This window comes from Bos grunniens, chromosome 19 (assembly GCF_055505025.1).
Source record: "Bos grunniens cultivar Pamir isolate PY7600 chromosome 19, Bosgru_T2T1.0, whole genome shotgun sequence".
Lineage (NCBI taxonomy): Eukaryota > Metazoa > Chordata > Mammalia > Artiodactyla > Bovidae > Bos > Bos grunniens.
This window is the reverse complement of record NC_141183.1, coordinates 42,524,809-42,548,204: the sequence shown is the minus strand read 5'-3', so window position 1 is coordinate 42,548,204 and position 23,396 is coordinate 42,524,809. Positions and strand designations below refer to the sequence as shown.

Here is a 23,396-nt window from a genome sequence, read left to right as displayed (position 1 = left end):
AGTCATCTGCCAAAAGTCTACCCACCTCTGCTCAAAAAAATAAAAACAAACATCCCTCTCCCCACCCCCCAAGAAAAAACCCCTAGCTGCCTATGAAAGGAGTTGGTTTCAGGCACTTCTGATGACTGACAGTGTAGGGGGAGTTTTGTTTCCAAAAGCTCTCCGAGGAGGAGGGGAGAAACCACCTCAGCTCAAAGGAACCCATTTCCGTTACAAGCTGAATTAATAAAGCTTATCAGTGCTGTGGCCCAAAACTCTAGACTTACATACTTCTCATTTAAAAAGGTAAAGCTTAAAAGCTATCCGAACCAAAAACGAAATGACCTTAACGGTTCTTTCTCAGTATGTAACATGCTGGATGTACTTACGGGTCACCCAAGAGATATCACCCACATTACCTAGCACCAAATTTTAAAATAGTTGGTGGGATTAAACAAAACAAAAGGAGATTAACTCAAACTGTTCAGCATTTGAAATATCATTTCATTTGCATGATTCAACAAATGCTTTTCCAGGTATTTAAAACACACCTGCAGAAGGAATGCAAGTTGGGCTTTTAAGCACTTGGCCAAAATGTCAACCCCTGCTTTCTGACTATTTCTCTCTCACTTTCACACAAAGCCTCTTGTGAGGCTCAGGGTACCGTCTACTCTCTGTTGCTGTCGCCTCTGACACCCTTGTCACTGTCTCTAATTCACTCCTTACCTTGCTCAATTTTCTCTCTTTTCACCCTGCTTCTTACAACAATCTTAAGAGATTCCACTGTTCATACAGATGAACACCCAACAGCTTGGTCCCCAAATCTCTCTCCTCTTGATCCTCACAGACTGTCACCTAGGCTCCATTTAAACGAATTCCCAGAATCCCTTTCAAAGGCACTGGATTTTTAACAGACTTGATTTCAGAAATCAAACTCCCAGTTACTGATTGCAACTCCCTCTCTTGTGACCTTCATGTGTTCACTCACTCTTCAACCTGGTGGAGACTCCAGGCCCTCAATTCCTCGATTTCTTTCCAAGTCATCCACCTCTTTTTGGCTTTTCTTCCTTCCGTAACCAACCTAGTCCCGTGTCTTATTTCCTAACAGGTTTCCCTACCATCTGTTCTCTTTGTTCCTGACTTCCTTTCATAATACTACAGCTTAAAATTATAGTATTCTTTGATGAGACTTATTTATGATTATCTGTATAAGCAGCAAGCTTCTTGAGCAGGAACAATTGCTTTGTTTAATATTCTTTATTTAGTGTCTAACACAGTACCTGACACTAAGCAGATGGGCAATAAATATATACTCAATAAATGAAAGGCAGCCCCCAAAAATGCTTAAGGAGATTATGAAACTGTGCCTCTGGATGCTAGGGCACATCCATGGCCTCAGTGACAGAGGTGTCAGAGATGACAGCAACAACAGTGAGTTGACTAAGCTGGGCAGTTAACACCTACAGATCTGCACCCCTCCCCCACCCCCAATTTCTTCCCCTGCCTGCTCCAAACCCTCCCTGCTCTCCTCAAGTCCCATCGCAACTCCTGCTTTCTTCAACTCTCCAGTTAACCTAGTCTTCTACACCATGGAGGAGATTAGCTGGTGTGATTGCTCCCAATTAATTTCCCTCCTCTGCAGACTTATCTCCTTTCTCTGACCTGAGAGGATGATGCATCCAGCTGTCAAAAGTCACCAGCATCCTTGACCCCATTTCCTTGTCTCCTAGTTGTATCAATTGGTCACCCTCTTTTGAGTGACTTCTCCTTGGCCCAGAAACATGCTCAGGTCTGTTCTTTCACATCCTTAAAACAAAACCCTTACTTGATCTTCTGTTCCTAAGTTTCTCTTCCTTTATTACTGAAATTCTTTAAAAAGGAGTATATACTTTCTGTCTCCATTTTCTTCCACTGCAGTCATTTTTCCTAGCCATCTTGCTCCTCTCCCACCTCTGAAAGTCCTTCCCATCCAAGTTTGCCAGTGATTTCCTGAGTGATAGATCCAAGGGACAAAATCCTTTAGTCTTAGCTTAATATCAGTTTCTGCTTTTCATTTAGCACCTGGAGCCCTGACAGGCATTAGCAAATCACATTCTCCTTTTTAAAAGAGACTCATTCCTCTTGGCATCTGAGACACTGAATCCCAGTTTGAGATCCTCTGCTAGATATCCTACCCTACCTGACTCACCTCTCTTAAAACAGACAGATCGTCTGACCGTCACAGTGCTTTGAAACTCACTGACAACTTATTATACTGAAAAATCAGAATTTCCAGCTTCTCTTGAAAGATCAGAAAATTACACTTATGTCGGCATTCACACCTACGAACAACTGGCCACGGTTGAGCGGTGGCTGCCCCTTTGGACTTCACATGATGGTGAGTGCTATGGAGCAAAACTGAGCAGAGTAAAGAGAGGGCTGCTGTGTATATCTGTGCTATAACATATGCTCGGGGAATGTCTCTCTGATAAGGTGACATTTGAGCAGAAATCTGTAGGAAGTAAGGGAGGGAGTCGTGTGGCTGTTTAGGAAAAGAATATTAAAGGCAGACGGGGCAGCAAATGCAAAGGCTCTGACGTGTACTTGGCTGGTTTGGACCATAGCAGGGAAGTTAACAGCACTCAAGTGTGGTGAGTCAATGACGTGTGGAAGAAGATGAGATCAAAGGGACAGGGAAGGGCAAGTGACACAGGTCTCAGTGTCTCCACTTCATATGGGATTCGGCTTCCAAGGCACTCCAACGGAGATATTCTTTGGCTGGTCAAATCCAATGGACGCTGTTCAGTCCTCATCTTTCTTGATCATTTGACTTTGTTGATAACCTTCTATCTCCTAATAGTCTTACTTTCTTAGTACTGCTACTATGCTTTTCGTTTGTGGGCTCCTAGTCTTTTCCAAGCTCTTACATATGTCATCTTTGATCATTTCCTTGTCATTCTTCTTTCTGCTCTGTATATACTCTTCTGATGCCTTCTCCAGCCCACCCTGTCCTATAAAGGATGACTCCTGACTAGTTATCTTACTGACAGATAATAAATTACCCTAAAACTTGGAAGCCTAATGCAACAAAAACCACTTATTACCTCACACAGTTTCTGTGGGTTAAGGGTCCAGGAGCAGGGCTTCCCTAATTTAGGTCCAGTGGTTAATAATCTGCCTTGCAACGCAAGGGAGACTGGTTCGATCCTGGTCCGGGAAGATCCCACGGGCCTTGAAGCAACTAAATCTGTGCGCCACAACTACTGAGCCAGTGCTCTAGAGCTCACGAGCCGGAACTACTGAGCCCACAGGCTGCAACGACTGAATCCCACATTCATAGAGCCTGTACTCCACATCAAGAGAAGCCACCGCAATGAGAAGCTGGTGCACTGCAACAAAAAGAAGCCCCCACTGGCTGCAATTAGAGAAAGCCCAAGTGTAGCAACGAAGACCTAGCGCAGCCAAAAAATAAAATACATAAATCTTAAGGGAAAAAAAAAAAGAGTGCAGGAGCACACCAGCTGGGTGGCTCTGGTTCAGGGTTTCTTATGAGAAGGCAGTCAACTGAAGCCTAGTCTGGAGGTGGGAAGATCTGCTTCCAAGACTGCTCCCTTATATGGATATTGACAGGAGGCCTCAATTCTCTGCCATGCAACGGTCTGCTTGAGTGACCTTACGACATGGCAGCTGTCTTTCCCCTGTAAGTGATCCCAAGGGGAACAAGGCAGAAGTGCAGTGATTCATGACTTAACCCTGGAAGTGACACACCATAATTTCTGCAATATCCTATTAGTTACATAGATCACTCCTATTTAATGTTGGAGGGAACTATACAGGATGCAAATACTGGGAGCAAAGAATCGCTGGGAACCATCGTGGAGGTACCTCACCTCCCAAATTGGTTCTCTAGCTCAGATTTATCACCAAAGCCCTAGACCTGTACCACTGGCTGTCTAAAAAAATGTCAGTCACTCATTCAGGTCTGACTCTTTGCGACCCCAAGGACTGTAGCCCGTCAGGCCCCTCTGTCCACGGAACACTCCAGGCAAGAATACTGGAGTGGGTAGCCATTCCCTTCTCCAGGGGATCTTCCCAACCCAGGGATCAAACCCAGGTCTCCTCAATTGCAGGCAGATTCTTTACCATCTACTAAATCACTGCAGGTGGTGACTGCAGCCATGAAATTAAAAGACGCTTGCTCCTTGGAAGAAAAGTTATGACCAACCTAGATAGCATATTCAAAAGCAGAGACACTACTTTGCCAAACAAAGGTCCGTCTAGTCAAGGCTATGGTTTTTCCCATGGTCATGTATGGATGTGAGAGTTGGACTGTGAAGAAACCTGAGTGCCAAAGAATTGATGCTTTTGAACTGTGGTGTTGAAGAAAACTCTTGAGAGTCCCCTGGACTGCGAGGAGATCCAACCAGTCCATTCCAAAGGAGATCAGCCCTGGGTGTTCTTTGGAAGGAATGATGCTAAAACTCAAACTCCAGTACTTTGGCCACCTCATGCGAAGAGTTGACTCATTGGAAAAGACTCTGATGCTGGGAGGGATTGGGGGCAGGGGGAAAAGGGGATGACAGAGGATGAGATGGCTGGATGGCATCACCGACTGGATAGACGTGAGTTTGAGTGAACTCCGGGAGTTGGTGATGGACAGGGAGTCCTGGCGTGCTGCGATTCATGGGGCTGCAAAGAGTCAGACACAACTGAGTGGCTGAACTGAACTGAACTGAACTGAAATAGCTATTATTTGTTGATGATAATGGGAACAACTTGGCCATTACTTCATAAACTTTTTTTGGTGAAAACCTAGAATCAGGTATGATGGCATGTCCATCAAAATGCTGTGTTACGGAGCTATGTGATGGAAGTAGAAGCTGGAGGAAGTAGTTTGGTGCTGGCTCTGAGTGTACTGTGAAGTAAACTTGAAGATGCTGTAATGAGCATTTATTGAGTTCCCATCCTGTGCTAGGCATGGTGCCTGGCACTTTACAATCACTATCTCGCAATAACTCCATGAATAGGAGTTATTCTTCCCATTTCACAGAAGAAAGAAAGGTTTGGAGGATAACTTCCCTAAGCTTACCAATTACACAATCAGCATGACAAAGCAGGGGTCAAATTTTGGCCTGTTTCCAAGTTATGTTGCTTTGCTTTGTGTTTTGAAACTCTACTCCATGGCTTCTTTAGCAGTCTGAGTTCTTTCTTTGCCTGTTTTGTACAATTCAGGCCCACTTCAGCCTACTTACCAGGGTACTGGCAGGGTTCCAAGAAGTAACTCAAATTATCAGAAAACCAAGGTTTTATGTTTTGGTTATAAATTAAGTAAGTTCAGTGCTACTTTACTGCAACCTTACAAGTAATTCTCAAAATTCACTGGCCAAAAAATTTAACCCAGTCTGTAAAAGAAGTCTATCATCTTGCTTGTCTAACCAGTTCTTCTATAGTTCTCTAACTTAGGCAAAGAAAATTAGATTATTTGCCAACAGACACTTTTTTTTGGGGAGGGGAACTGTGCCACATGTCACACAGGATCTTAGTTCCCCGATCAGGGATTGAATCTGCGCCCCTTGCAGTGGAAGCGTAGAGTCTTGACCACTGGACTGCCAGGGAAGACCCAGCAGGCATTCTTAAAAGTCCCTCAAAGATACTGATCAAATAAAGATACTGATCAAACTATCAAATAAAGAGAAATAGAGAAAGGCATGTCACAAGTATGCTGACTCCTCTTTTAAATCTTCTCCCTGGTTTGCTTTACTATTAAAAGTCCTTGGGCAAATCCTTTTATTATATTTGTATCTGTTTTAATGCACATTACAGAGCCTCCTGGCATGCACAATGAAATCCAGGAGGAATGCTGTTACCAGTGCTTAGGCTCTGAGACTTACAAAAGCAGTTACCTTTTACTAAATAGTAATACGAGTGGTGATGATGACGGGGTGAGAGGCGGGAGAGAATGAGAAGGAAGAGAAAAACACAGCAAAAGGCAAAGTTCAAAGGACAATTTAAGGAGCTGTTAAAGAAATGGGAAAAGAGAAAGCAAACAGCAGGTAGTCGCCTTAATCAACTCATATTTTATAACAGATCTGATGTTCCTTGTTTCCTACAGTTTTCCCTCTTACAGAATCATCACAGAATTGTACCACCAATACAGATGAAAAATGTACCCCATTTTTCCTTGCAAATTTAATTTATTAAGCTTTCTTGATAACTGATCTAATTTTAATAATTTTTCAAATACACTAGATGTACCTTTTTGGATAAACTTAGGAAGAAAGCAATGATCTACAGCACCTTCTTCCTTATTTTCCAGAGAGCATTCATGAGAAATCAGAGGGCTAGGGACCAAGAGATCACACAGTGGTATTTTGCAATACTCCAGAATGCAATATGAAGCAATGAGAATTCCAAATATTTGGATTTGGAAAAAGAGGAAAATATTTAAATCAAAATGACCCAAGAGTAAATTTAAATTTCATATGTGTTTAAATGTGCTGGAGGGAAAATGATAAATCATCACATACCTGCTCCAATATAGGAACGATTCTACACCAACTGCCTAGATGTTTTTAGGTACTGGCTGAGTTAGGTCCCAGAACTACCCCATGATGCAACTCAGGACACAGGAAACATAAGGAACAAAAGGAAATGATTTCTAACTGCCAGGAGCAATTCTCTTTTGCACAGTGACTGGAAGGAAAGCCGCAATCCTTTTATCTTCTTACATGGCAACAAACAGCTAGCAAGGCTGTATGTAAGTCTTGTGGACTTCTTCAGTCCTTAGGGGACCCTACATACCATAGAGGGCTACCCTTTAAATATCTAAGCACAGGGGACCACAGCATGTCTAACAGGAAGGTGGCTGAAGGTACTCTTTTTTTTTTAAGTTTTCTTTCTAAAAAAGTTTAATTAATTAATTTTTATGTATTTATTTGGCTGAGCTGGGTCTTACCTGTGGCATGTGGGATCTAGTTCCCTGACCAGGGATCGAACCTGGGCCCTCTGCATTGGAAGCACAGAGTCTTAGCCACTGGACCACTAGGGAAGTCTCTCAAGGTATTCTTAAAGGTGCAGATTTTTTTTTTCTCCTTTTATGGGGGCTGTGTGAATCGAGCCTGGTGGGTTACAGTCCAAAGGGTCACAAAGAGTCAGATACAACTGAGCATATGTGAATTTATATGTTTATTTATATTTACAATAAATACTGATATATGGACTAACTTGTTCTTTTATTTACTCAGTTTTTGCTTTTCTTGTATATTTCCTTTCTTCTCATCTACCGTGGTAAAGAATACATTTTCTATTTTTACATGCTTATCTTAACATTTTAATAAATATATTTAATGCAGCAAATCAGTATTTCTAGTTTGTAGATATGTTTTTTCCTACTCCAGGCTGCCATGGGGTGGGCACAGCAATGTGCCTTGAAAATTAACATACTTTAAAACAGCAGTTTTTAGACGTTAAGAAAATTAAAAAGCCTACACATATATATCTCACTTTTAAAGATAAAAGTTGGATCTTAGCCACATTCTAAAAACTACTAGGATCTAGGAAAGGAAAATAAGAGAATTAGGACTCACTGACAAAATGCTGATAAGCTGCAATGCCCTTTTGGTAACTCAAGACCAAAATCCAAGAGATGATGCTGGGATCGGGGGCAAGAAAACAGGGAAGTGACTAAATGACCAAGTATCTGAACTTCAGCTTAAGAAAAAGGATATAACCAGGCAAAAAACTATGCATGTAAAGAATGGGAAGGTAACATGGCAGGAGTGAAAATGGCTATTTGTAAGAATGGTGGCTTTGAGGTGGCAATTTCTTTTTGCAAATATCTTTTTAATGATTCTTATCCTGTGTTTTTAATTTTAAAAAAGGACCCCAAAAGGGAGGGGAGAGGGCAATACAGGAAAACACACCGTGGGAACACAGTCAAGCACACAGATGTTTTGCGTAAGCTGTGTTTTCAGACATCTACCACAGAAACGAGACTTGAAAAAGTCAAGCTGTCGTCAACAAGTTCTCTGAAGTGATGGGTGGGGCTTGAGAGAAAGTGAGCTGTGATGAAACCAACGATTAGTACCCTCAGGGCTGAGAAAGCTGCAGTTTCTTAGATAAGTTCCTCATTCATGAGCCACCTCTCTGCCCCAAAGGCTTTGCCATCAGCAATGTTTGCTAGGCAAAGGATGACCCAAGCCGCCCTTCTGTCCATTTCAAGTGATCAAGGTTCTTTGTCAGCAGCACCGCTATTTCTTTGCAGAGAGCTTCTCTCTCTGTGGTAGAAGAGAGAGGGCATAACCTACTGTATAAAAATCTGAGTGGGAAGCAAGCTGCCCTACTCCTCCCTTCTTGTTTCAATTCCAAATAAAAATGCTTATCATGTACAGAAAAATTCATGTAAAGGCCAAGATAATACACCTGTTCATTTGTTCCACCGCCTTGCTTTGGTGTATTGTTAAGCTTTGTTTCTGTTTAATGAGATGTATATTCCTAGGTCTACACTCTTGGCTTTTTTCATGTGTAAGGTAGTGAAAGTTCATGGACACTGCTTTATATAGTGCCCAGTCTTAATACTATGTATGGAGTATTTAACAAATGTGATCTGAAAATGACAAGGGAAATGATGCTGAAGACTCACGTCCACTTTGAAGTCTAATGCAGTGTGAAAGTCACTCACTATAACACCTCTGAGTAGCGCTGACGTACATGCACCAGCTGTGTGCATACGTCGTTGTGTCCGACTCTTTGCAGCCTTATGGACTGTAGCCCACCAGGCTCCTCTGCCCATGGAATTCCCCAGGCAAGAATGTACTGGAGTAGGTTGCCATTTTCTCCTCCAGGGGATCTCTCCGACCTGGGAGCTGACCCACGTCTCCTGTGTCTCTTGCATTTGCAGGTGGATTCTTTACCACCGAGTCACCTGGGAAGCCCAGCACACACGCACCACCATGTATAAATAAGACAGCCAGCAGGAGGCTGCTGGGTAACACAGGAAGCTCAGCTCCATGCTCTGTGGTGACCTAGAGGGGTGGGATCGGGGTGGGAGAGAGGAGGTTCAACAGGAAGGGTATATGTGTACCTGTAGCTGATTCACATTGTGGTACAGTAGAAACTAACGCAACACTTTAAAGCAATTATCCTCCAATTAAAAAATTAAAACAAAACCTCTTCTCTGGTGTCTGTGTGTACACAGGCTGTGTGAGTGTTCTTTGCAGCCTTCCATCACTCCTGATGCAAAGAAGGGAACTTCTATTCACAGAACTTTCAACTTGCAGAGTTCTTACAAAGTTCTAGCTGGTGTTCTATCTTGAACTTCCCTTTTCTGAGAAGTTGAGTGTGCTGGATGAGTTACCGTCCAGCATATGCCTTCTGAATGAATTCACCACAAAAGATTGTAGAAACTTCTTATTCAGGCACATAGCCTCTTCTAAGTCTTATGTGAGCTCCCTTTACTGCTGATATGACAATGGAGCTGATAATCTGTAGGTTTATATAAACTTGTTTGGCTAAAGCCACCCAAATTGCTCATATAATCTTACTATATGGCGGAAGAATAAGAGGCAGGGTTGCAGTAAATCTGGACAGAGGTAAGTAGGTCATAGGTTGAAAAGGTTTTATATGACTTGCCAAAGAATTTGGACTTTAGCCCTGAGGATGACAGAAATCCAAAGTTTGCATTACCAGAAGATTCTTCTAACTACAGCATGGAGAATGGACTGGAAGGGGTTGAGAGTTAGAAAGAGGGAAACAGATGTTACTTAAGTGTTCCAAGCAAGAAGGAGACAGGGTAGTCGATCAGTGAGCTAACAGGAATGAAGAGAAGATGGGTATCTTGGGGATATTTGTCTAGTTTATTTTTTGGTACAGATGGAAATTTTACTTAAAACCTATATTGTACGAAAGTCTAAAAAAGAAAGATTTGATATGTGCCAATTCCTTGCAATCCAAGAATATCTTTTTCTTTTGCATCTCCTGATTCTGCAGACAGATCCTTTCCTTTAACAAATCTCATTGCTTTACACTCTCACCCAGGAGGGTCAAAAAAAAAAAAAAAAGTCTTATTTACATGGATATTAACTTTTATACCACCTGCTTCTGTCCAAACTTTTCTCAAAACAGGTTTTTCTTTTTCTTCACTATCTCAACTTTTTCTTGTTTTACTTTGTTAATCCTCAGATTTGGAGACCAAATTTGCCTTAACCTATCTGCCAGCTGACAGCCCATCATCCTGCACAAGCCAGGGAAACTTACAGGCAATTCTTCCTCATGTCACTTTGTTATCACGCATGTCTATATCATTTCCTGCCAGGCACCAAACTTCCAGCATCAAGGAAGAACAGCTGAGGAGAATGCTTTTACACAAAAGACTTCCCTCCTTCCTTATCCCCTACTCAACGGATATGACAATATACTGATGATATAGTCAGGGTCAAGTTAAACGGAAGATAATGCAACTAAGTTCTAAAACCACCATTTTCAACCGATCATAAAGAAAGCAAGGTTAACTGTCTGCACATAATATAACAAGCAGAAAATGAATCAGAAACCAGAAGCTGACTTCAATCAAGAGAAGGCAAGTGAATTTTACAGATGAATACAAATTCATCTGTATTACATTAGAACAGGACACCAGTGAAGAACTGTTAGGCCAGTAATACTAAATCTCTTTGGCTCTCAGTTAAATTAAGTTAGATTATTAAAGACAATCTATGAGAAGACATATTAAGAAGAGGTGGCAAGAATACACAGAAGAACTGTACAAAAAAGATCTTCATGACCAAGATAATCACGATGGTGTGATCACTCACCTAGAGCCAGACATCTGGGAATGTGAAGTCAGGTGGGCCTTAGAAAGCATCACTACGAACAAAGCTAGTGGAGGTGATGGAATCCCAGTTGAGCTATTTCAAATCCTGAAAGATGATGCTGTGAAAGTGCTGCACTCAATATGCCAGCAAATTTGGAAAACTCAGCAGTGGCCACAGGACTGGAAAAGGTCAGTTTTCATTCTAATCTCAAAGAAAGGCAATGCCAAAGAATGCTCAAACTACTGCACAATTGCACTCATCTCACACACTAGTAAAGTAATGCTCAAAATTCTGCAAGCCAGGCTTCAGCAGAAGCCTGTATGTATGTATGTAAACCGTGAACTTCCAGATGTTTAAGATGGTTTTAGAAAAGGCAGAGGAACCAGAGATCAAATTGCCAACATCTGCTGGATCATCGAAAAACCAAGAAAGTTCCAGAAAAACATCTATTTCTGCTTTATTGACTATGCCAAAGCCTTTGACTGTGTGGATCACAAGAAACTGTGGAAAATTCTGAAAGAGATGGGAATACCAGGCCACCTGACCTGCCTCTTGAGAAACCTATATGCAGGACAGGAAGCAACAGGTAGAACTGGACATGGAACAACAGACTGGTTCTAAATAGGAAAAGGAGTACGTCAAGGCTGAATATGGTCACCCTGCTTATTTAACTTATATGCAGAGTACATCATGAGAAACACTGGGCTGGAAGAAGCACAGGCTGGAATCAAGACTGTCAGGAGAAATATCAGTAACTTCAGATATGCAGATAACACCACCCTTATGGCAGAAAGTGAAGAAGAACTAAAGAGCCTCTTGATGAAAGTGAAAGAGGAGAGTGGAAAAGTTGGCCTAAAGCTCAACATTCAGAAAACTAAGATCATGGCATCTGGTCCCATCACTTCATGGCAAACAGATGGGGAAAGAGTGGAAACAGTGGCAGACTTTACTTTTTGGGGCTCCAAAATCACTGCAGATAGTGATTGCAGCCATGAAATTAAAAGACGCTTACTCCTTGGAAGGAAAGTTATGACCAACCTAGATAGCATATTGAAAAGCAGAGACATTACTTTGCCAACAAAGGTCCATCTACTCAAGGTTATGCTTTTTCCAGTGGTCACGTATGGATGTGAGAGTTGGACTGTGAAGAAAGCTGAGCGCCGAAGAATTGATGCTTTTGAACTGTGGTGTTGGAGAAGACTCTTGAGAGTCCCTTGGACTGCAAGGAGATCCAACCAGTCCATTCTGAGGGAGATCAGTCCTGGGTGTTCATTGGAAGGACTGATGCTAAAGCTGAAACTCCAATACTTTGGCCACCTCATGCAAAGAGTTGACTCATTGGAAAAGACCCTGATGCTAGGAGGGATTGGGGGCAGGAGGAGAAGGGGATGACAGAGGATGAGATGGCTGGATGGCATCACCAACTCGATGGACATGAGTTTGAGTAAACTCCAGGAGTTGGTGATGGAACGAGGCCTGGTGTGCTGCGATTCATGCGGTCGCAAAGATTCGGACACGACTGAGTGACTGAACTGAACTGAACTGATGAGAAGACAGCTCTCACAGATAATTAACTTCCTCATCTCTAAAATCAATAGTTGTGTAAAACATAGCTCTGAAGAACTTAAAAAGAATTTGTATTAAAGATGAACCACAGACCATCCAGAGGATGGGATCATAGTAAACCTGGGGAATATACCTAAATCACAGTAAAGCTGCCATTTTGTAACAGCCAGCTAACTTTGTTTCTTATTTCTCTTCTATAAGTGGGATCATAACACTAAACAAGGTGTCAGAGTAAACGATGATAAAAAATTGTGATGAGGTGGCTGTATCAAACCTTTCTACAAATAGATTTCCAGTTCTGAGGTCATATTTTCATTGACTTGGAGAAGGCACCAGGGGCACACCTGGCCAGGACTCAGCTGACCAGGATTTTCTAATCTCACTTTACACCTGGTTTGGTGCCACTAAGTCAGTTTTAGCAGTTTAGGCAGATTCTCTATTTATAAAAGAGAAGGTTAGTATCTCACCTGCTGTATGGAAACATGTAAAGGTAGAGAGGAGGAAAAAGCAAGGGACTCACAGGTGACCTAGAGTTCTTGCTCTGTCACCACTGAATTGTATAATATGACGTGAGGCAATCATATTTCATTTTTCTCAAACAACATTATAAACTTTTAAAGTTTGTAATTTTAGGAGATTACCATTAGCAACTGTAAAAGCATTCCATTAGTTCAAGAGGAGATCAGTTTATTTTTATCGTATTAATCCGTCAAAAAGACCAACTAGGTTTTTCATAGCAGAAGTAACTCTCAAAGAATTCCCCTAAAATGTTAGGTCACAACAGCACATTAAATGACGTTAAATGCTATAGACTTCTCCTTCTTAGTAACCAAATAGTTAATGTGCTCACTGGATTCCTGCTTCCATTGGAAATTTTTTCTGCAAATGGAATCCCATCCCTCCCCTACTTGAGTGTTGATCAATTAAAAAAGAAAAAGATGAAAAGATGCACAAACTTTAGTCACTAGTTGACAGAAAGTTTGTGCAAGGTTTCTAGAAAGTTAACAAATGTCAGAATTATATAAAGACAAGTTATTATCCTAAAGTACATGAAGCTTAGGCTTTACCTTTGAAACTCTGAAGAAATGTTAAGTTTTGGTCAAAGAAATAGAAAAGGAAACTGCCCCTTAGGCATGTTTTCATATGGAATGAACTCCTGGTTTCTTTCTGAAGTGATTCACTTTAGCTTTTAAAACAAATTTTTTGGTTTAGTGCATAAAACTTTTTCCCAAGGAAGCTGAGCAGCTGGAAAAAGCATCTTTACCTATAGGCAGAACCGGAATAGTTCTGTTTCTTTAAATATAATTGTAATACTAGTAATGAAGACCAGCTAAGGTCATTCTACTGTCTCTTTCCATATCAGCCAAGTCCACACCTCGCTATATTTAGACAAGGTATGCAGGCCCCACTAAAGATAGGAAACTCAGTCCTAGGCTTAGGGTCACAACAGTGGGGTTACTTCCTCAGCTGAGGGGGAAAGTCACACACAAAAGCAACCCTGTATTGATGCACGCATTCCTTGGAAACCAACAGAGCAACCAATGCTCAATTGTATTTCACTGTGAACAGAAGTATAACCTCTAGTATGCATACAACAGTCTCTAACATACATAACTTCACCATAGTCACGACTAAAGCAAAGGTAACTCACTAGCCAGGACTGGTCACCATGCCTCAGCCAAAGAGCTGTCTAGGTCAACAGGGTAAAATAGTCAGCCGTTTGGTCTCCTGGGAACTGGAACAAATAGGTTTCAACTTGGGAATTCCCTGGTGTCAAAAACACCAGGGTCTGCCTGGTATAGTCCTCCAGCAAGGTCTAGCTGACAGCCTCTTAGACCATCATCCAGCAAAGAAAGAACCAAACAGGGACAAAACTGACTTGTGTATTTAAAAAGAAAAAGCTTATGGAACAGGGATTTTATAATAAGGATTGTGTTAAAGTGTGTCAAGGACATGGTAATCCAGGTAACAGAGGAATCTCCTTGGGTGGACATATTCTGTAAGGGGACCCTAAACCTGGACTCAAAACAAAGAGCCTTAGGAAAATATCTTAAAGAAAAACACAATTGCCCTTGAAAGAAAGCTAAGAAGACCCTAATAACAATCAGATGTTTTTGGTACCTCCCCAACTGTCAGGGAAAAAAATTAAATACATTTAAAGAATTCAGTAAACATGCTTCTGAAATGTAAGTATAACAAATAGAAATCTATTTATTTTCATTCAAAGGAAACTGCACATTGCAATTATGAACATTTCCACTGCAGGAAAGATAAGCAGATGTTGGATGTTTTCCCAAAGTTTTTAGTGTCACTGAAGAGGCCTACATTTTTTTCAGTTTCATGGTCAATGCTAAAAAGGCAACATTTAGAATGCTTTTTCTCTTCATACATATTTGAACATTTCTACAGTGACATATTTAAAGAACAGTCAGTAAAGAGAAAACAAACATACAGCTTATATACCATATTTGTATATTCACTTTCTAGTATATACTTCTAAACTAAAAGCAACATAAGATACATATTTAATACTTTAAATAGGATGAATTGTGAAAAAACTCCACTCTTGTTTCCTCTGCATTAAAACCCTACTCAATGAAAAATAACTGCATTTAAATATTCTCAACTGACACTGAAATAATCCTTTTGGAGGAAAAAATACTAAGATTTAAATAAATAGTTTCATTTCTAAAGGGTGTTTAATTTCTAAGACAGAGAAACTGATCTGAGTTTTCTCGTGGCTTTACATGCAAAATGCAGATTTTTTTTTTTTTTTTGCCACAGCAAAGATGCACTGGATAAGGGTCTAAATAAATAAATAGCGTGATACGGCAAAAACGCAAAAATGCCACATAACATTTGATTGCTCACAGTTCTAAGAATTTGTAACTATACATTGTAGGCTGTGGAATCTGGCATTAATAGCAAAGAATGGTTTAACGGGTTGGCGAATTCTTGACCCTCAGAACACAACACAAAGAGTACACTCATTCCAATAAATATCTCAGCCCAGGGCAGCGGTCCCCAAACCTCTCAACGAGCTCTTTATAATTTAATAAGTATCTGGATTAAATGTATTTAGAAATTCTAATTCTTTTGACAACTTTCCTTCAAAGCAACAACTTTAAGTCATTTCTGCCTTCCTAGAGTGCAAAGCACCAGAAATACTGTACACCAGTACTGCTTCTCTTTTCACTCACCAAATAGGTTGTGACTATTTGCTGAAGAACACAAACATTCAGGCTTTACAGCAATATTCCGTTTTCTTTACGCAAATACCATTCTTAGATTATCTACTCCAAGATTATCAGACAGAGAGAATTCAAAAGGCTGCATAATCCTCAATAGAGAGAAAATGGTAGGTCAAAATCTTTCACTGTGGGAAAATCATGAGTGTTTGTTTAAAAATGGATAAATGAATCTCACTGGTAAGGTTAAATAGCTTAAAAACACCTTACTTAATTTCTAAGTCAAATGCCCACAACAGTCTATTCCAGGTTCTTAATTTGGGGTGAGGGCAAGGTCATTACATTCCTTTGAGGATTTAGTGAAAACTATGGCTTTTTCCTGCAGAGAAATAAATGTACTAATCATTGATCTACAGACCCACTTTTTCAAGTGATTTCATTGTATTCATGAACTTAGTCTAAAACTCTGGATTAAAGGAAACTTTATTAATAGTTGCCCTGAAGAGATGGGCAATTGGGAATCAACAGTACCCACCTCCCACCCTGTCATCTTTTAGCAGATAACAACTCAGCTTTAACAAGAGCCAAACACTGAATGACTGGTGCTTGGATTTAACTTTGAAGCCAGAGGAAACCCACATGAATAGATAAGGCTGGGACTTTCTAAGGGTCTTCTATTAATATAATACTTTGGACTCCTGCCATTCTAAAGCACACAACGGGCAAATCCTATGAAAAGACCCTCTTACCTGCCCCATAATGCTGCCTCCTTTCCTATGGAAATCCCTCTACAATCAACTTGCTTATATCACAAAGATTCCCAAGCATTAGGCTGAAGTTTACCTACTGAAGCCCTGGAGTACCAGATACAAAAGGGTTTCAGCACAATAGAAGATTTTGGACAAGATTTTGAAATTCATTAAAGTCAAATCTGACTAGTGAAGTTTTGCTTCCCTAAATCTGCTGGATACTCTGGAATTTTTTAATAGCTACCCAGAGCATGCCATTTCATGCAGCATGCCGTTACAGTCCTTGTATTCTAACAGTGTGAACAATCCAACATCGCTAATACATTAAACACTGCTTTATGTGCTAGTGACTCAGCATGAAGGAAATGACCAGATTTAGGTTTTTTTGATCTTATGATTTTATAATCCATGCTACATGGGAGAGAGGATTAAAGTCAATGTATAACTACCATGAAGGCTAATGTTTGTTTAAGTTAGCAATCTTTATCTGTTCCTATTATGTTCATAAATACAGTTGCCTCATATTGTTTATTTAGATTGCCTGTCATACCTAAGAAATGGTTTTATTTATTTACACCAAATGTCTACCCTTTAATTTGCAGCTCAAAAATTTTATCAGTTTACTGACCATTTTCTCTAAAGCAGCACTCCTTCCAGGTTACTTTTCATTTTTTGTTTTGCTTTACTTTTTATTTATAACTGTATCATAAGCTAATTAGTTACAATAGTTTATTTACATTCTGGAATGTAAGTTCTAAGAGCTCAGAGTTAGTCTTTTTGGATCATTTCCAGTGCCCAGAACATTGTAGGTGATCAATACATGAATGAACAGGTATTTACCAAGTAGAGATACAAAATTAATCAGAGTAAATATAGCACAGTAAAAAAGCATGAGATATAAAGAGGACTTGGATGTTAGTCACTGCTCTTGAATTTATTAGTTACATAACCTGAACAAGTCATTTAATCTCTTTGAACATCAATGTCTTTCCTTTAAAATGATGCAAAAATATTACTTCAAAGGATTATAGGCAATAAAAGAAGTAAAAACTTGTTGCAAATATTAATCATTATATCCCAGCAGTTATTTTTGGAAAACTGGCAGAAAATTCTGTAAATCAGATCAATTTTGAGAAAGTAAGTTACTGTTACCTAACCCTTGGTCTCGCAGAACTGCAGAGGCAGAATGAAGTAGTGAGGAAGCACCACATGAGAAGGGGTGGACTGGAATCTCACTTATCAGCTGGTTGACCTTGAAAAAAATCTCTCAACCTCTCTGAAGCCTACTTTTCTGATCTACTGATATAAAATGTGTGTGAGGGGGTGCTACCTCAAAAGTGAATTGTTTGAATCAAATGTTAATTATGAAAGCACTTTTTAAACTTTAACACAGAATATTTAATTTTAGTTAAATTGATTACCTTCCCTTAGAGAAAATCCTAATCTTGTTTGTTTCACCAGAGAAATGGAAGGAAATAGTATTATAGAATGTGTTCACATGGACTACAGACAGAGTATAGGTACTCCCAATTCTTTCTGCAAGTTCTCCAACTTTGGTGAGAGGATGGAACAGAACAGGAACAGACAGAAAAGGAAGATAGAAAATGGAAAGCGAAACAGGTTCAGAAAGACACAAATTAGTAGCAAAGACTAGGTAGCAAGTGGAATAAGTAGCAAAGTTCTGACCAACTGTGAGTCTATTTAATTTCATACCCAAGGTCACGGCCCATTTCATGGATGTGTGACTTGTGCAGCCACATTAAGGCGGTGCTTGAAAGGGCCTTGCACTTGCTTCAATGCTCTGATGCTTTTTGAACGGGGGCCCCCTATTTTCATTAGCTGCTGGGCCCTGCAAATTATGTAGCTAGTTCTGCTCGCAGTCTTTCCACTAGACTAGAGGACAAGGACAATAGCTTACAACCTCAATGACTGCATACAAAGACCACTGCTAACTTAAAGGACAATTATTAACAAGTAGACTTTTAATTCAGAGAAGGCAATGGCACCTCACTCCAGTACTCCTGCCTGGAAAATCCCATGTATGGAGGAGCCTGGTAGGTCGCAGTCCATGGGGTAGCTAAGAGTCGGACACGACTGAGCGACTTCACTTTCACTTTTCACTTTCATGCATTGGAGAAGGAAATGGCAACCCACTCCAGTGTTCTTGCCTGGAGAATCCCAGGGACGGGGGAGCCTGGTGGGCTGCCGTCTATGGGGTCGCACAGAGTCGGACACGACTGACGTGACTCAACAGCAGTAGCAGTAGCAGACTTTTAATTAGGTTGGTGATCACCTATTTGTAGTATCTGAATTCAGAAGTTAGCAAAATACCTAGTAAAAGCCATTAATTAAAAAGCAGCAGACCAAATTAGAAACGCAAATATTATTTGCCTTTCCTATTTTGTGGCCCACCACGTTCTAATAACAGGCCAAATGGTGATGTTAGCAAGTGAAATACCTGAAGCTCATCTGACGTTTCATTCTGAAATCCAACAAAAGACCCGAGTGACTGTGGACTACCTTCAGTTTTTGATCTGGTTATCTGCTGCCTCACAGTATGCAGAGCAGAGTGACAGCGCCACAGAAATCGTCCCTGGAGTGAAAGCCCTAACGCAATCCAGTTCAATTAAATCACACCCTTTAAATAACGTTTTGTTTCTTTCCTGCTCCTTCGGACTGAGAGACAGCTGGTGGCTTTTCTCTGATTGAAGCTGAAAGGCTGAAGCTGATGAACTGAACATTTCCCACAAGGCAATTCAATTTTTGATGCCTCCCTTTCCCCCCTTAAAGCCAGACTGACCCCACACTGGTCCATTGTGACCTTTGGACTCCTTATCAGTCACCTCCAGTCTCCGATAGGAGTTGGACTGGCCAACCCACAGACGTCCACTCTCCAGTGAACAAAGGCTCGCTATGTAAAAGAGACAAGCTGTAGGCAGCGATAACTATCTGTAGAGAAGGTGCTGAACTCATCCTCTGTGTTCCAGCAGCATGTCCAGGACTGCTGCCACTACAAAACAGTGAAACTTCACCCCAAAACTTTTTCTGCCTGTGATTTAAACACACACCTTAATTAAGGAGAGAGCTCAGTTTCAAACAGAGGCAGGCAACCAACGTTAATGAATCCAGCAGGCAAGTGCGGCCTGCGTTCTAACATTCTTTTCTCCTTCCAGTCTTTTTTTCTTTAAGTTGGCCAGAAGCCCCTCTGGATACTGTTTAGATCTGCACAGACATTCAAAGTAAGATTCTTTAAGAGCTTTAGAAAATGCATACAACTCTTCTCCTTTCTCCTATATTCAATACTCAAAAAGCCTTAAAGATGAAAACTTTTTTTTTTCCCCAAGATTTTAAATGGCTTGTTCCCTAAAAAGTTTCTCTCTCCAACTTTGGGAAATATACACTGGCTTTTACAAACCAGATGAGGAAATTCTAACTTCACAAGTTTAGTTACGAGCATTAACAAACTAATATATATGATCATTTTTTTAGATGGTTGGATGGCATCATTGACATGAATCTGAGCAAACTCGGGGAGATAGTGAAGGACAGGGAAGCCTGGCATGCTGCAGTCCATGGGGTTGCAAAGATTCGGACACCACTGAGCAACTGAAAAGCAGCAGCAGCAATCCTTAGTAAGACAGAATTTTAGGAAATCTCAATGCCACTTCACACTTCCTAAACAGAAAACAATGAAATGCTGTTCAAGGTTAATTTGCTGCAGGACCCTAAGTCAGTCAGTTATCTTTTAGCTCAAAAATCCCTAAATCAAAAATGGTGATGATTTTAGAATAAAAAAAAACAACACAGGGCGCAAACTCAAATTCACAAACACTACGTGTATATTCAACACCATCTACGGATAATTAGTTTTTCCCTCATCTTATCAATGTACTATTATTTCATCTTCTGGCAAGTTCCACTCAAATACCTTACAAATCATTTTCCATCAGTGACTGGGTATGAAAGCGATTCCTGATAGGAAAGACAAATAAGGATCAATTTTCCTGCGTCTTCAATTGGTTCAGATGAATTGAAGGATAAAATTGCTTCTACCTTGATTTTACTTTTTATTATTTCAGGAGCACTATGAAAATGAATTACTAAATTGCTGGAGGTACAGTTACTAAAATTGTAGACAGGTACAACATTTTTGGTGAGCAAACGGGCAGTCTGTACCAAAAGTTCTAGAGATAGGTATACCCTTTGGTCTGGCAATCCCAGAATTGAATTTTAGGGTATTTCCTTCAGGGACATGTGCAAAGATTTAGACACAAGGATATTCATTCAGTGAGGCTTTGTTTATAACTGCAAAAAAACTGAACACAATCAAAATGTGCAACAATAGGGCAGAATTCAGTTCTATGGAAAACAAATAACTCTCAGAAAGGATATGAAAGAAACGCATTTGAGGACAATGGCAGGATGTTCCCAATATGCTTAGTGAAAAAAAAAAAAAAAAAAAACAGATTACAAAGCAGATGATAGAAGACAATCGCATTTTTAAAAGGATATACATACAGAGAAAGTTGTGGATATTAACAGAACAGTAAACATCTTCGGAAAATAATAAGGGTAATGCTTTTTGGGGAGAGGAGGATTTCTGATGTTTCTTATCATAAGCATGCATTATCTGCAATATTAAAAAAATAGCCAATACTTTTGCTTTGTTGATTTTAAGTACCAGTAAGACCAGTTCCATTAAGAAAATTTCTCACTCAGGACAAGTTCACTTTTAAGCTGAGTAGGTGGTAAAGAATGAGATATTATCAACTTTACAGTGCATCAGGTAGGCAAGTTTTTAAAGCACAGAGACTCTCCCTTTGAAAAATGTCCCCAAATTGACTTGCAAGACTGCCATAAAGAAGAGCACCGATATTCAATATTTTCTGGTTGATTTTGACTTTAATTGAGGGAGAGATTAGGTGTTGTCATTTCTTTAAAAAGCATCGTAAACATTCTTACGCCATGATCATTTTCGGACTAAAAGGCATGTAACTTTGCTGGGAACTTCTCCAAGTGTCTAAAACGGCAATGAAGACGTCCAGCAGTGTGAGCACAGTGGACTTCCATCGTAACTGAGGTGGACCACAGGTGAGGCACAGGGTGAACAGGCCCCAAACCCATTCAGAGCCAAGACGAAGGTAGGTTTCTCAACAGATGTGCTCAAATGTATTTCCGAGGAGGTAAGAAATAAAGGAAGAAGAGATCATAGCAAGCCAGTCTACAATCATCAGTGTTTCTTTAACTTTGGGGAGAAAAAATTACCCTGGGTTTAAATTCATTTCGTTAGAATCACGAAATGGAAACATATCCAGTCCCAGTCTGCCATTCCTCTCAGTGCAGGAGAGCATAACAAGGCACAGTCTGCTGAATCTTCAGTAGCTGCAGTAACTCTTCTTTCAATCAGTATTACTAAACTATCATACTTTGGGCCTTAAGTAACCTGGCATTTATACAATTCTTGGTCTTTATTTTTTAGTTTTTGGTTTGTTTTCAGTTTTACTGAGATATAATTGGCACACTGTACAGCATGATGACTGGACTTAAATAAATCATGAAATGATTATCGCAATAAGTTTAGTGAACATCCATCATCTCGTACAGATACAAAATTAAAGAAATAGAAAAAATGTGTCCTTGTGATGAGACTTGGCCTTTATTAATTGATGTTTGATCATAGGCTTACTCATATACGTGTAAAAGAGCCTCCTGTCCACTAGGATGGTTTTTCTATGTATACTTAAAACTAAAGGGCTGTACATTGCCATTGCCTTCTCCGTACATTGCTTATAGAACGCTAAATAAGATGAACCATTGACAACCAGGCCATTAAACTGGTAGCCAAGCCATTAAGAACAAAATCAGCACACCCTTCCCCCGATAGCTCACTCCACTGTAAATATCACAAGCCCTCTCTTGGTGCCAGTGGGAACCACCCTGCCCACCACATGGTGCTGATGTAACCGCATCTAGAGCTCAGCACCTGGAGAAAGCAGGGAAGGAGGTTTTGCTTTGGGTTACTTGAATGTGTTTCTTTCCTCCCCTATTCCCTTCTTCCTTTCTTTTTAACCATAAAACCACTAGCAGATAGTTTCGTGATTTCTATTCTCATGCTGCCTATGGGGATTTCACAGTGCACTCCCAGCCACTGGTACTGATTCAACAACAGCCTTTGTAAAATTGGCAGCCTTCCTAAATAAGCTATGTAGAGTCTGCAAATGCTGGTTACTGTGCTGTGTAGTCTGTGGGTACTCGATAAAAACTTGATTAAAATTCTGCCCACATGATATATCCAAAATATACTCAGAGCTATTTTCTAAAGAGCATGATCGGTCTTTACAAAAGTCTTTCTGGATTTCTCCTTCCTACCACAAATGATTAACAGCAGTCATTCACTGACTCTCTATGGCTGTGACATCTGCTACATCAGTCTTCCTTTTCTCTCACGGCTCAAGTACCCTTTACCTCTGCTTATACTAATCAAGACATGTAAGAGGGCCAGAAATAAAGGTCAGATGTCAAATCCTACCATAAAATCTTTACTAATCGGCTCATTTACAATAACTTTTTGTCCTCTGAATACTTAGAGCACCAATTGCACCATTCGTCTGGCACTTAGCTGAATTGTGTTCTTATTTATCCTTTAATTAATCTGTCTTATATCTCTCAACAGACTGAGTATCCTCGCCACAGGAACCATGTCTTGTATTTCTTTGTATATCCCACCCTTTGCCCAGAATATGACAATGATGCAAATGATGGCATTTCTCCTACCAGGCTGTCGCACCACTCTAATTCTTTCTCCTATACTCTGGTTCATGTTCAAAAGGGCAAACATACTAGCTGTCATTTACTGAGTGTTTACTGTTTGCAGTACTTTATAAATATTACACTTAATTAACTTAAATTAACTACTTTTCATGCTAAGTTGCTTTGGTCGTGTCCGACTCTTTGTGACCCCATGGTCTGTAGCCTGCCAGGCTCCTCTGTCCATGGGATTCTCTAGGCAAGAATACTGGAGTGGGTTGCCATTTCCTTCTCCAAGGGATCTTCCCGACCCAGGGATCGAATCCAGTCTCCTACGTCCTCTGCATTGGCAGGTGAGTTCTTTACCACTAGCGCCA

The 23,396-nt window shown here is 40.3% G+C and overlaps 1 protein-coding gene across 8 annotated transcripts in view; it reads right to left on the bottom strand.

Moving 5' to 3' along the window:
- Positions 1-23,396, bottom strand: part of SSH2 (slingshot protein phosphatase 2) — a 246,720-nt gene that overhangs the window by 69,181 nt on the left and 154,143 nt on the right. The window contains exon 1 of one of the 8 annotated variants that reach the window (XM_086359936.1): positions 18,731-19,002. The exons of the other annotated variants lie outside the window; for them this stretch is intronic. Coding sequence (XP_086216062.1) covers positions 18,731-18,753 — 23 coding nt within the window. The 5' untranslated portion in view covers positions 18,754-19,002. Of the gene's footprint in view, positions 1-18,730; positions 19,003-23,396 lie in introns of those variants that run through there. 8 annotated transcript variants of the gene reach the window in all.